The sequence below is a fragment of the Lissotriton vulgaris genome, chromosome 6 (assembly GCF_964263255.1).
Source record: "Lissotriton vulgaris chromosome 6, aLisVul1.2, whole genome shotgun sequence".
Lineage (NCBI taxonomy): Eukaryota > Metazoa > Chordata > Amphibia > Caudata > Salamandridae > Lissotriton > Lissotriton vulgaris.
The window spans coordinates 499,333,523-499,348,701 of record NC_141694.1 but is presented as its reverse complement, the minus strand read 5'-3'; the positions used below and the strand labels follow the sequence as shown (position 1 = coordinate 499,348,701).

Sequence of the window (15,179 nt, the reverse complement as noted above, 5' to 3'; positions counted from 1 at the left end):
TCATGAAGATCCACAGCAATACCCAGCAGATTAAGAGCTGCATGATGTCTCTTGGAGGAAGTGAGCTGCTCATGCACTTTGTAGCTCAGAGAACCAAACTAAGAGCATTTGTATCTTCGAACAGGTTGAAGACCTGTAGAGAGTATTCCAGAACTACATCTGTGCCTCATCTGATGTGCATTATAACACGCCTGATGTAGGATCCCAAATGAACCAGAAACTGTTTTGCATGTTTGTTTTGCAGTCACATAATTGGCATAGGACTGCCATACCATCTGTCCATTTAACCTACCACTCTTGTTCTTATCAGTGAAGGTTGATGTAACCTGGGCGAAAAGGGTTACTTCAAATAAATCTGCATATGCAATAAAAAACATATTGTTATGGGTCACATTCCCCTCTGAAGGTAAAACAAACCAAGGTTTCCCTCTGTTCTTGCTTTGTGACGTTGGAAGATGTGTACCTTGAGGAAGTCTATCTCTCATGATTTGAAATGACCTAAGAAAATGCCTCTTTTTGCAAGATCACCCATATGTGTGTGAAATAATACTTTTGTTTTTTACATACTGTACACTGGGACCCTGCTAACAAGGCCCCTGTGCATGTGCTCTGACCACTAACAACATGTTGAATTGGTTAGAATACTAATTGCTGCATTTAACTGGACTATAAATCCCTAGAATATGGTAACCAGGGCATGTAAGTTAAATGTGACTAGTGAACTACAGCATCTATCGTGCCACCACTAATGTAACAAGGTAAAGCTTTTCTTCAGTCCGGCCCCTGCAGGCAATTTTCAAAACTGCATATTATACCTGGCAAAAGACATATTTTGGCAGGTCTATACTGTGTTTTGTAATACTTGCATATCACCCCTCATATAAGCCACAGGGCAGGGTGCATGGTATTTAAAAAGCAGGACAAGTGTACATGTTTACATGTCCTGGCAGTGAAAAATTTCCAAAGTCCTTTTTTGACTTGCTAAGGCTGGCTTTCCCATAGAACAACGCTAGTTATATTATTTTTTTTTTTTAAATATATCTTTTATTCAGTGCAAAGGAGAAAAAAAATACAAGCATATGCCATACTGAGTCTCGATGTATGAAGATTCAATAGTCAAAGTAATGCATACATAGATCATGGATTAGATCGCAGAATATATCACAACATTTCGCTGGGGGAGGCAACGTTCAAACAGTGCGTGATCATGCTGTCTTAGTTATTGAATCCTGCCAATCAAGCAACTTCAATAAAAGCGTAACGGGAAAGGGGTATCAAACTTGGAGTCGTGCGGTGTGCGGTGCAACAGTTGGTGGGGCCTACGGTAGGGGGGGGCCGAGGAGAAAGGGGGGGAGGACCCGGTAATGGTGCTTCAGCAGATTCGTGTCTGTACTTGCATGTTCGGAAGCTATGCTGGCGATGCAGGAGGGTGGCAGTAATCCTGGCGTGTCAGCGTGGCCGAGGGGGGGAAGAAGAGGGGGTGCCTAGGGGTCAGGTGTATGGGCGTTATGCCTGTCGTCTGCGGCGCCTGGAGTGTGTTGGTCATCGCTATGTTCCCCATCTGGGGGTATCTGTCTCTCAGGAGTGCCTGGTGCCTGGGGTCCATTGTGGAAGGAGCGGATCATATCGTCCCAGAGCGCCGCTATGGGGTATTTACGCAATCCCGCCGTCTCCTCATTATGTAATGATATGCTTTCCGCTTTCGCCCAGTTGTCCAGTGAAGCGCGCCAGTGTTCCGCCGCTGGTGGTGTCGCCCGCTTCCAATGCTTCGTAATGAGCCTTTTGGCCGTGATGAGGCCAAGGTCCCAGAAGCGGGAAGGAACCCTGTTTAGTTTGGTCCTATGGAAGAGGCCCAGGAGGCACGCCTCCCACGAAAATGGGATCGGCATCGCTGTGCATCGCTTCAGTAGTGTTAGTATCGAGTGCCAGTATGTCTGAAGCTGGGGGCATTGCCACAGCATGTGGAGGAGATCTGCTCCCTCCGTGTCACATCTCGGGCATTTGGCTCCCGTGCCCGGGAAATACGAGTTTATCTTGTCCGGGGCTAGATATGCGCGGTGTAGGACATAAAATTGGATCTGTTTGAAGCGTGCATTGCGGGGGATGTTGCGGGGCCCCGAGAGTATCGCTGCCCACTCCTTGTCCGTCCACGCCTTCCCTCTGTCCACCGCCCATTTGTCCCGGAGAGGTTGCAATGTGTTTTGAGTGTGCGAGAGTAGCGCCTGCGTCAGCCAGTGCACCACATGCGTCCCGTTGCCCATCACGTGCATGCACTGCACTAGCTGGTGTGTGGGCGGTTCGTCAGCTATGTTCCCCCATTTCTGCGTGAGTGTCCGCAGTATTGAGGCATGTTGCAGGAATTGTCCCGCGGGTAGCCCCGTGTCAGCAGTCAATGCCTCGAAGGAAAGTAAAGCGCCATCCGCGTACAAATCTGTCATTGTTTCTATGCCTGCGCGTGTCCACTGTGCCAGTGCCGCCTCTGTCACTACTGACGTGGCCTTGGGGGTACCCAGGAGTGGCAACGCTGGCGCGTACGGTATGGTGGTTCTAGTGAGGCGTAAGCATCTGTCGTAACATTTCGTTGCTACAGCCACATGTAGTTGCGAGTGTTTCCTCGGGCTCGTCAGTGGGTGGAATAGGGTATGTACCTGCAGTGGGGAAAGGATGTCTGTGGCCGTAGCCGTGTCCTCGAGATTCCTGCCTGAAATCCAGGCTACCGCCCATTGCACCTGTGCTGCTAGATAATAGAGCTCTAGGTTCGGGACCGCTGCGCCGCCTTCGGTGACCGGGTTGTAGAGTTTCGTCAGTGCTACTCTTGGCCTGCCGGTGTTCCAGATCAGATCTCTGAGCATGGACTCCAGTTCCCTGAATATGCGGACAGGGATATAGAGTGGGAGGTTGGCAAAGTAATACAGGAGCCTGGGGAGTATTATCATTTTCGTTAAGGTTACCCTGCTTGGCACATTAATGGGGAGAGTTTTCCAGAAGGCGACCTGTGTTCGAACAGACATTATGGCCCGTGTCAGGTTGCCGTCCAGTATGTCTGGGGGCGTCCTGTATATGTGAATGCCCAGGTACTTGAACATGGTTTGGTACCAAGGCAGTCGTTCATTATTGATGTGGAGTACCGGGTCCGGAGCGTCGGGGGTAAACGAATATGCCCCTGACTTGGCCCAGTTAACTTTGAGGCCTGACATCAACTCGAACGTGCGGAAGATGTCCGACAGTTCCGGCGGCACATTATCCAGGTCTTTGATATACAAGAGTAAGTCGTCTGCGTATAGTGACACGACATGCGTGCCGTCTGCTAGCGGGATGCCCCACCGTGCTCCGCTGGCGCGCAGCCGTTCAGCCAGTGGTTCGATCGCCAGGGAAAATAGTAATGGGGAAAGTGGGCAACCTTGTCTGGTGCCTCTTCTGACCTTTATGGACTCTGAGATCAGTTTCCCAGTGCGCACTCTCACCTCAGGCTTCCCATATAGCAGGCCCACCAGTTCTAGAAAGTCATCACCCAGGTCAAACTTACGTAGCACTGCCGATAAATAGGGCCATTCGACAGAGTCGAACGCCTTCTCCAGGTCCAGCACCAGGCAGCCCGATCTTGGCCACGTCTGAGCTGCGTATTCCTGCACCCGGAACAGCCTCCGGATATTCTGGGAGGTGCATCTCGTTGGGACAAACCCATTCTGGTCCTTGTGTACCAGGGCCGGTACCAGGGCCGCTAGTCTGCGAGCCAATGCTGATGCCAGGATTTTGTAGTCCGTGTTGAGCAGGGCTAACGGCCTATACGACCCAAGGAGCGTCCCTTCCCTGTTTGGTTTGAGAAGCGATACCAGTATGGCTTCGTTCATGGATGCTGGTAAGGATGAATCGTCTAGAGCTGCCGAATATGTTCTGAGCAGTTCGGGAATGAGGATGTCAGAATATGCTTTGTAGTATTCTGCAGGCAGTCCGTCCGGGCCAGGGGCCTTCCCGTTAGAGAGGGCAAATATGGCCTCACGTAATTCCTCCGCTACCAACGGTGCTCCGAGTTCATCTCGCTGGCTGTCAGTCGGGGCGGGGAGTGTGAGTTCCTCCAGGTATGCCTGGATGTCTGGTTGCGGATTGGCCATTTGTGACTGGTATAGTGTCTTGTAATGTGCCACGAAGGCTGCATGTATGCCCGCCTGGGTATATACTACGGTGTCTGCAGTAGGGCTTATGGCCGTTACTGGGGCGGAGCGGTCTTCTCGCCTTATCAGCCAGGCCAGTAATTTGCCCGGCTTGTCGCCGTAGCGGTGTGTGCGCGCCAAGTGTGCAGTGAAATTGACTTGTTTTAATCTGCCTATCAGTCTGTCGTGTTCCGTCCTAGCCTCAAGCAGCTCTGTATCGTCCCCTCCCGCCGCCTCCTGTTCCTTGTGCAGCAAATCCCTTTCTAGCCGTTTCAGGTCTGCTTCCAGCTGTCGGCGGGTGTGTGCTCGGGTGCCGAGGCATAGCCCTCTCAGGACCACTTTGAACGCGTCCCACTCTAGCTGGGGTGTGGAGGCAGTGTTGTTGTTATCTTCGAAGTGCTGTGCTGTTTGTGCCCCTATCGAGGTTCTGAATGTGTCGTCAAGCAAGAGGTCTGGTTGTAGTCGCCAGGTGGGGATTGGCGGTCTCGGCTGTTCCCAGGCGAGTGTCATGAGGTGTGGATTATGGTCCGAATGCGTGCGGCCCATGTATTGCGTGTCTCTTATCGCCGGCAGTAGGTCCCTAGATACCATGTACCTATCTAGGCGTACATGCAGGTCGTGTGCCCCCGAGTGGAAGGAGTAGGCCCTGGCGTCTGGGTTGTGGCTGCGCCATGCGTCTTGTAGGTCCCATTGCACGGACCAGTCTAGGAGGGCTCGCGCTGCATGGAGAGCTGGGGAATTAGGGAGTGGAGGACGGGAGCGGTCTAGGGAAGGGTCCAGCGTGCAGTTATAGTCCCCGCCCAGTATCCACTGTATGCCATGCCATGGCGCCAGGGTGTTGGACAGTTGTGTTAAGAAATCCTGTATCCCTGTGTTGGGTGCATATATCGAGGCTAGTACTATTGGGTTCCCGTCTATCTTGCCCCTGGCCGCTACATATCTCCCCCCGGGGTCCACCAAGGTGTCCTGCATTATCCATGGGGTGCCCGGGCGTATCCATACCAGTGCCCCCCTAGCGTAGGAAGAGTGGTGTGTGGCATATAGGTGACCACGCCATCTGCGGCGTAAGGTAGTGACTTCCTTCGCACAGAGGTGCGTCTCCTGTAAGAGAGCAATGTGTACGTTGTGGCGTTTGAGGTATGAGAATATTTGATACCGTCTGGACGGTGTGTGCATCCCTCTCACATTCCATGTGCATATATTGATCACAGACATTGCTTTGCATTTACGGTCTCCCCAGAGTGGCCTCCCCGCCCCACCCCCCGCCCGCCCGCAGTTCGTGAGGAATGTTGCTTGGCCCGCACGCCATTGCAGTATTGTGAAGGGGGGAAACAGGCAGTTAACTTGGCCAATAGAACAGTTAGCCAATGAACATCGCAAACATGCGAAATACCAAAAGGTCGGTGGGCAAACGTGCTCCCGTCCATGCTCTCAAGGAGAGTAACAAAGTTTAGTTCAGTTCTGGGGGCGGCCGTGCAGTGCTAGCAGTAGCAGCTGGTTAAGTGTTTGTAGAGTCATCGTATAGGGGTTGCTCCCCTTCCCGGGGGGTATGTGGAGGCTTAAGGCAGCCTCAACCTTAAGAGTTATAAGTGTAAAATCAACATTCAATGCCATACATTACGTGTCTTGATGAGCGTGCAGCAGGATGGCTGGCCACAGGAGTGGGGGGCTGGCCGCTCAGCGTCCGTTGGGTCATCACCAGGGCAAGTCGTGGCTCTCGGTTTTCCAGAGGTCCCGTCGGGCCAGGTGTATTCAGTCTGGGTCCGCGATCTCCTCGCGGATGGCCCTTCGAGTGCTCTTGTGGGAGTCTTGGTAGATATGTTCTGGGAGACAGTTAGCCGATGTATTCCGACGTTTGGGGGGTGACATCCGGTCCAGGATCTGTCACAGGAGAGTCTGACATTCCGTAGATTGCTTCGTCGTCGCTTGGGAGGTCTTGTGTGCCGCTGCCAGTTGGGTCGCTGGGCGCTGGGGAGTGGCTGAGTTCCCGCACAAGTCGGAGGGCTTCTTATTTTTCTTGCTGCGTAGCGTCAGCAGGGGGAGACACCTTCCTTGGCCCGTTCATGCGCCCCTGCGTCCGCTGCTTCGGGCGCCTTCGTCTCCTATTCCCGCCAGATTGGCGTCCATTCGTGTTGGCTGCCGGGGTCCTGGGGGCTGTGTCTGTGCCACTGTCCAGCCATGCTTCCACTTCATCTGGGTCTGTAAAGAAATAGGTTTTCTCTCCGGCTATCACTCTGAGTTTCGCGGGGAATAGTAAGGAGTACTGCAGGCCCTGCTGGCGCAGGCGTTTCTTCGCCGCTAGAAAGGATTGTCTCTGCCTCTGTACTTGTATGGTGTAGTCCGGGAAGAACATTACTTTGGCGTTTTCGATTCTCACCTCTCCAAGTTTGCGCGTTTCTCTCAGTATGGAGTCCCGGTCTCTGTAATTCAGGATACGGAGGAGCATGGGTCTTGGGTTGGAGCCTGTTGCCAGGGGTGTGGTCGGCACTCTGTGGGCGCGCTCCACCACGAATTGAGGCGAGAGTGAGCCCTCAGGCAGGATGGATGTTAGCCATTTTTCCATGTGTTCCTCCGGTTTTCTCCCTTCCCATTTCTCCGGAACGCCGACCAGGCGTACATTGTTCCTCCGCGCCCTGCCTTCTGCATCCTCGGCCCGGTCTTCTAGGAACTCCACTCGGTTCAGCAAGTCCTGTATGTGGGTATGTGTCTGACTGGCTTGGGGTTGGAGCTCTCTCACGGTGCCCTCCAGCGTCGAGGTGCGGTCAGCGAGCTTTTTGTGGTCGGCGCGGAGATGCGTGAGGTCTATGGCCACACTGTCGATCTTAGTGGCCAGGGAGGTGCGTGTGAGCTGAATTGATTCTTCCAGCCGCTCCATGGCTGCTAGCATGGTGTCGAGTTTCGCTGCAGTTTGGTCCTGGTCCGCTGTTTTGCCGGTTTTATTCATTTCGCCTTTAGGCCTCGCGCCCCCAGTGCCGGTCCGCGCCCTAGTCCCGCCAGACATCGGCGTCCGATGGGGAGTCCGCTTTCCTTGTGCCGGCTTAGTCCTGTCCGGCCTGGTCAATGTCGGGCGGGTGGTTGAGGGTCGTCGGCCGCCGGTGGGGACTCGGCAACAGGTGTCGGTGGACTCTGCCTGTGTGGTGATTGCGTGGCACTCGTTCGCTCCTGGGAGGGTAGACAGTTGTCGGGCGCCTCGCTCCTCGGTGCAGTGTGGTGTATCTGGGCGTCGCCGGGTGTGCGGCGCGGTTCCACGATGTGCCCCCTGCGAGTCACGCGGCTGTTTGTGGCAAGAGGCTCAGGTTCCGTGTGGATCCACGTGGGCTGTGTGCTGTGCCAGCGTGGTGACTGATTCCGCTCGCGTGGCAGCCGTTCGGCGTCCAGCTTCCTTCGGGTCCCAGGTGGTGCGGGTCTTCGTTCCCTCAGGCCGTCGCTATTCCCACAGTGTGTGCCCGGGGCGGCTCCGGTGGGTCGCAGGCCGTACTGCGTCGTGGAGCCAGTGGGTGCCGCCGGTGACCAGGGTCCCGTGTGTCGTGGCTCGCGTGGCTGCCGGTGAGTGCCGAGTGTCGTGCCCCAACCTCCGCTGACCTTCCGTTCCCCAGGTGTCCGGGGCCCAGCCGCTCACCTCTCCGCACCGCTGTGCGTGTGGGACTGTGTAGCTCCCGTCGCAGGGGAGACGCGTCTAGGCCCAGCGGACACCGCCAGTTCCAGGGCGCTCACGCCGATCCGCCCGAGTATGGGCGTGCGGCGTCCGGCCGAGCTAGTGCGGTCGCCTCACCCCAGTGCCTCACCGTCGTGGGGGGTGGGTGGCCTCCGGTGCATCGATGTGTGGTCCGCTGGTGATTAGCGTCGGCCCCGTTTTCGGGCCTGCCGCGTCCGCCGGATCCCCGGGGTTTCCTGGGTCCGCGCCCGGGCTGGTGGCAACGTTCGCGGCCGCGGGCGGCCGGCACCTCCCGGTGCAGTTGCAGAATTCCGATCCGCGCCAAAATTGGTCAGGCGCCGCGTCGGATCTAGTGGGGCACTCGCCGGTGGTTTTCGGCAGTCTCAGGGCAGAACTGACCCGGATAACAGCGCCGGGAAGGGGAACTCGGCACGGAGCTCTACCCGCAGGCGACCATTTGCTTCGCGTGCTAAGCCACGCCCCCCAACGCTAGTTATATTATAATGCATAACTTCAGTTTGGGAATAGGTAGAACCATGATTTAAGGACACAAATTATCAGTAATCTAGAATCCAATCAAATAGTTAAGTCAGATTTTAAGTTGCTATTCTGAAAATTCCACTTTTAGAAAGTTGGCATTTTCCTGCATAAAGCCTCTGGTAGCCTATTCAGAGTTAATCCACAATTGTCACCTGGCAACCTGTTGGGAGAGGCAAATGACTCCCATGAAAGGGAACAAAAGGGCATTCAATGAGAGATAGGAGTTGTGTGCTCCATGGGGGCGGGGGCCTATTCCAGTACAGAACAGGTTTGCAGAAGAGGGGGGGTTAGACTTCTCTAAAACACACCTCAGAAGTGTGGCCAGAGCTCTGCACAAAGGAAGAAAAGTTTTGCCATATTCATTTTATGTAGAGGGTGCGCAATAGGATAGCTGTTAAGTAAAACGCAAAGCAAGTTATGCAAATGAGGGTGAGGTCACCCCAGGGAACTTTTACCCCATTGGTTTGGGAGTGGCAATGAAATTCTCTCACCAACAGGCTGGCACTAGGTATAAGAGTAGCTTCCTCAGTTCCCTCTTCAGAACATCTCCAGAACTGCAGAAAAACAGATGAAGGACTACAGCTGCTGTTTATCTTGTGGCCCAAGGGTTGGCCCTGCTCTCCACTTGGATACAGGACAGAAGAGTGGACTTCAATGGCTAGCAGCATAGCCTCTTGTTCAGCAGCAGGACCAACAAAGCTGCAAGATGCCTAAATCTCTGCTGAGCCCATATGACCAGTTCCAGCTAGTTTGACCTGGACCATGCCGATGGCTTCTGAGAGATTTAGTCCTAATCCCAAAATGGGGCCCAAAAGTTCCTGGAACCTTGGTTGGTGTTAGAGTGTACTCTTTTTCTCTCCAGTGTTGTGAAGCAGGATACTTGGAAACTTTTTCTGAACATTTCACAAAAAGGTCCAGAGGCTACCACCGACCCGATGTCAATCTGCCAGTCAGACTCCACTACCTGGTTCACGCCACCGATAGGATCCTGGCTTCCAGAAAAGTTTGTACGTCCGAACATAGAGAAACCCACTAGTTACAACTCCAAGCAGCACTCTACCACCTACGATACCTTCCTGGGCCTGATCTTCGGACTTTGCCTGGACAAAGTTTTCCTACCTTCAGTGTGAAGAGCATCAAACTCCCAGCCAATTCAGAGGATACCCACTGAGTTCTTGGACTGCAGCTGGCTGCTGTTGATGATTCCCTCTTCAGATCCAGCTGGCACCGACCTACCAGCTATCTCGTCAATGAGGATTTTCGCCAGAAAATAGACTAAATCAGAAGCTAAAGTTTCCAACAGTATGAACCTGGTCCTTGTATCTGACCCACACTCCATCACGGTCGGCCTTGACTTTTGAATTTTACCCAGTATAGCGCAACCAGATACCAGTGGTTGTCGCATAGCACCTTTTGGCACTAGAAACACCTAAAAGTTTGAAAACTCATATCTCCAGTTCCCTACACTGAATTGTTGTAAAAAAAAAACCTCTGTTGTTATTTTGATGTCTATTTGCTCATGAAAATGTACTCTGTTTTTATAAATTGGAATGGGATTTTTTATCCTGTAGCTTTTATACTCTGTAGCGGTTTTTGCACTGAGAAATGCTTTACTGCCATCTCCTAAGTGTATCCTGTCTGCTCTGTGCTACAGCTATCAAGGGTTGAGCTCAGGTTTAACTTGACCATACAGAATTATGGTAATTATTACTTGGTGATGACCCACATCCTTTTCAACTGCTAATCGACTTTCCAACAATCTTAATTAAGTTCCTGTCGTAAGATTGCCTTTTCCCTGTCTAAGAAAACACAACTTTCCGATTCTGGACAATGAGTGCTGTCAAACTTGCTTCAAGATCACAGCTGTTGAGTCTTTTTTTTTAAAAAACACATGGTCAGCTGAATCACCTCTAAATATCAATGTTTCGATGTCGTCAAGGTTATAATGTCACAAGGTCTTTTGCATAGCATTGTTTGACTGATTAATCTTTATGCCATACAATTAAGAACATGTGTGTGTAGTTATGCTGTCATCCACACTACTTAACTGTGGTGCAACAACTCTAAAAAATGGCATATTGGAAAACACAGTAGAGTTATACAATTTGCTTCTAAGAGATAGCATGCCAGCAGATCTTGCACGTATCTCTCCTCCCTCTTATCGGACATGTCCAGGCTCAACATCTTGCTTCAGGAAGCCTGAAAAGGCGAGAACTAGCTTCTCCAATCATACGCTTCTGCAAGCCAGGTACAACATCATTGCATGTCTGAGGTTTTGTAATTTTATGGTCCTATTCAAAAGGGCTGGTGGAACTTTGTATGTTCTAATTAGCCTGTTGTTCCTGATAGACTTTATGAATGTCACCGACAATGTTGTTTTTCTTTTTACTGAAAGGACTAACGTCCCATACAAGGACATGCACTGTGCTACAACTGAAGAAATACTAATGCCTGTCCCCCTAAGCATTTTAGTGTCTACTTTTGTAGGTACTTAACATGAGTCTATATTTTACAGAGAGAGTCATTCTCAAGGGCTGCCCCAGTTTTTCTGAAGTATCATTATGAATTCAAGCCCCTTTACCCAGAAGAGTCTTGGTGTGATCTTCATGGTGATAATAATAATGATGAAAAAGTCTTGTTGATGGCGAAACATCCTCATTTTGTACATTGGATTTTTGCAGGTAGACTGGACAGTATTAAGCTTTGACTGGCCTGTGGAAAGGGGGCAGTCATTGTAGCAGGTGACTGAGTTGATCATGGAGGTAATCAAGCTGACCTGGGTCTGTAGACAGTAATGATCAAATTAATTTTGAGACCTATTTGGATATGCAAACTGCTTTCTTCAAGTCTCCTGGTATGATGCTGTGAGTTTGATATGTTGTAGCATAGTACATGTTGTGACCTACTCTGAACTCTGTATCTGACTGCCTTTCGGAAATGAGGTAACGGGTTGCAGATTAGGGTCAGTGGGTCATTTAGTACTGTCTGGCTAGTTTGAAGATCTATCCTAATGACTGGCCATGCAGGGACTTACTTACTATGCCCAGTCTTGACCTGTGGCCTTTTGTACTTGGTAGCCAAATAAGAGTTATTTTTGACTGTTGCATGGGCTTTGCAGCAGAAGTCAAGAAGGACTTCATGATATAGAGTTAACTGCAATTGTTGCTGAACATAGTGCTATGCCAATAACATCACAGTTGTCCAGGCGACTAATATATAAGTACAGTTATAAGTTGTTGTAGAAGTGCAAGGACCTAATGAAAGCAATGGAATACTTTTTGGATTACTTGGTTAACTTGAGCATTAACAGTCAGGTCCTGATCAAACAGTTCCATCAAATATCACACCTTTAATTTTGGATGGGTATTGGCAGGGTCTTCAGGTTGTTGGTCAGTTGCTGATGAAAGGCTTAGATAGATTGTCCCATTAGTAAGACTTCAGCATTTCTTCATTCATAAATGGCTAGTTCTGAGATCTGAATCTGTGCATGCCTCAGGCAACCTACTACGTGGTGCCTGTCTCCTGGAGCTGTGTATCATCTGAGTACATGTGGAATCTGATGTTGTGGTTTCCAATGTTGTGTGCCAGTGTAGATGATGAAGAGCATCAGGGAGAGAGGATACTCTTGGAGGACACCATAGATTATGTTGCAGGTTCTGGGCATGAAGGGGCCACATTTGACTTGTTGAGTTTGGTTGTGTAAAAAATGAAGTAATCAATATTTGGGCTGTCCCTCTGATTCCCAGAAACATATCTAGATGATTCATGCAATGCGGAAAAAAAAAATAGAAATGTATAGTCCCTTGTCTCTGGCATTAAGGTGCTCCTAATCGATATTTATGAAAGGCGTTCTTTTCCATGTAGAAGCTTGTAGCCCAGGTCCAACCACCTTGTGCTCATCCTCTTACTTACACCGTAAACCTTCATCCTCTTCTCTCAAACGTCTTGTACGTTGACTCATATCTCATGAACCATGTGCTTCAATCCACCCTCTCGTCCTACTTGTACTACAATTGCCTCACTGATGCGCCTTACACCCCAGAAGACACTGTCTTCCTTCTACTTACTCACCTCCGGGCTGTACCTCATTCATCTTACTGATCTATTTTATACCATGACCCATTTTCATATTCCCAGGTAAATGGCCATCTATATGAATTATACAGTGTTCTATTGGAAGGCCTCAAAATAGCCTTCCAATAGGAAATATTTAATTCATGAAAATAATGGTAATTTACAGCTAGAATAAATAGATCTGTAGAAAATGGTCTGAACACAATGAGCCTAGTCCAAAAACTGCATTTTGTAGTATGTGAAATAGTAATGCAGTAGTACAAATCATGCAGCACAAAATCTATTCCAAACATACCTCCAGAGCCCTCCCTTTCTGCATCTTGTAACTTTTCTGTGTGAGCATCTACACACATGCAGATATACCTTTTAGTAGTAAATGTTAAATAAACCGGAGGGAGTGATGGGAAAGTGTAAGATTAATACTAAATGGGAGATGTTTTGCGAAATGTAGGCAAAGGTTTGTGAGGGGCATGGTAATGCATAACACATGGCAATACTTTGTAAGACTTTTGCAGTTTAAAGAAAGGTCAATTATACCCAGCCTTGGAGTCAAGAATCGCACAAGGTCAATCACTGGTCCTGCAACATGCTCTAATAGAAAACAATGGAGTTGGGGTATTAAAATAACACCCCAAAGGAACTAATTCTAATAAATACAATTTGTTTGAGATTAAATATCATGCATGTATTTTAAAGTGATAAATAATGATTTTTTTTATTTATAAACTTAATTATAACAATGAAACTTTTCTTAAACTTTTTCAAAAATGTAAAACGTTTTTTAAAATGAATAAATAAATGACTTTCATCCAATTTGACAAAATATTAAATACAAATCAGAGTAACTTGTTTCTCTTACAAAACGTTCAGTTGAAAAAGTCTTATTAGTTGTCTTAGACCAGGGGTTACTTAGCAAAATGTTCCATCTCTGCTCAAAATTCTGGAATTACTAAAGCCCAAAACAAATTTGTGGTTGACTTACAAAAGCATTTATGAAAACATGAGTAGTACATTGTTGTCTTAAATGCTTTTGTGAATTCGCCCTGAAACATCTAGATCCCTTATAGTAAATATTCAAAGAGGGCACATTCTTTTATATTTCTACCAATTGTCTATGAATATTCAGCTTCAATTCATTGTTTTCCATTTTAGATGCTTAGTGACCAATGCACAAAGCCACATGACAGCAGTATAGGAGTACTAATTTACATTTTGCAAAATGCCTTTGAAAATAGCAGCTGCTGCTCCTCCGTAATGGCGGTGGAGCATTGCCCCTCTGCTCAGCAACAGCAAATGAAAAATAAAATGATAATAAAACAATTTTATTATCATTTTATCTTTCATTCCCTGACTGAGTGATCCCATGCTGCAAGTGTGGTTTGGGGCGGGCTCGGCCATCCTCCATAGACAGCAGGGAGAAGCAGTGGTGGGCACTAAGTGTGCATGTCGGTTTGGCTGGCTGTTTTAGGACGGCCAAACCGGCATGCGCACTTAGATTTCTTCAACCCAGCTGTGTTGTAAAGCCAGGTGGAGAAAAGGCACAGACTCCCTGTGCCTGAGTAAGTGTTAAACCAGCCCACTCAGGCCAATCCTGGAGCTGCTCTCATGCTGGGCAATAGCAGGAGTGCAGCGTCTAGATCGGGTGGGGAGTCTGGGAGCCTGTTTTGTGTGGCCACCGAGAGCCAAGGAGCACTGAGGAGGCCGGCAGCGGGACCAGGAGCTGCAGGTAAATGTTATATTTTCATTCTTATATCCCCCCAAGCTGCCGGACCATTTGTGTTGGCAGAAGCCACCCACCATCGGAAACAGGCCCCTCCTTCACAAGTTTTATCTGGTACTGATGCAAGAATTCGCTCCCTTCCTAAGCAAACTACTGCTTAGAATATTCATTGTCTTATTTGAAAAAATAACCATTTTATTTTTCGGAAGTAGTATAGGTTGTTCTTTTAGAAATATGCATATGCAGTTCTGTACATAACTCAGATGTTTCTGACTTAAACCATGAGCAAAACAATGGCAGCTGCAGAAGAAAAACCATGCTTATCCACATTGCCACTAAACCATGCTATATAATTTTTTTGAAATGGTGGCCTCAATATTTCAAAGAAACGGTACCGGTCATAAGATCTAGTTTCACCCTTCCAATGGTTCCAATAGCCATTTAATACATTTCTCATGTTATACCCGTTGAATGATGAAACTTTGCACTGTAATACGTGATTTATGGCTGACTATGTTGCAAGCATCCATGTTTAGGTCAAATGTTTCTGAATAACATCACGTGCATTTAATGAGATTCATATATTTAAAAATTGCAAATCAAGGACAAAAATTAATGGTCATATTCAGGAAAAATGATTAGAAGGCAATGCAATAGACTTTCCCTTCTATAAATATATTTGTATATTTTCTGTTGACTTTTTTCATAGGTTGTCCGCATTTGTCCTAAGATGTTTCCTTCAAGCACGTTCCTTTATAAATATTGATCCATCGGTGTTGCAGAAGACAATAACATGGATTTTTCAACATCAGAAGAAGAATGGTGAATTCTGGGAGCCAGGAAGATTGCTGGACACTGAAATGAAAGGTGGCAACCAAAGCCCTGTCACTCTCACAGCCTACATTACATTAGCCATTGCGGAGTATCCAGGACACGAGGTACATCTTTTCAGCGGACAGGATGTAGAATTATTGTTCTTTGACATTCATTTGATATTGAATATTTATTGCAGTAGAATATATTGTGTCTGTGTGTATAA

General features: G+C 48.6%; 1 protein-coding gene across 1 annotated transcript in view; it reads left to right on the top strand.

The window, feature by feature from the left end:
* Nucleotides 1-15,179, top strand: part of LOC147707490 (CD109 antigen-like) — a 911,073-nt gene that overhangs the window by 705,502 nt on the left and 190,392 nt on the right. Inside the window, exon 25 of the mRNA XM_086926507.1 lies at nucleotides 14,850-15,078. Coding sequence (XP_086782633.1) covers nucleotides 14,850-15,078 — 229 coding nt within the window. The remainder of the gene's footprint in view (nucleotides 1-14,849; nucleotides 15,079-15,179) is intronic.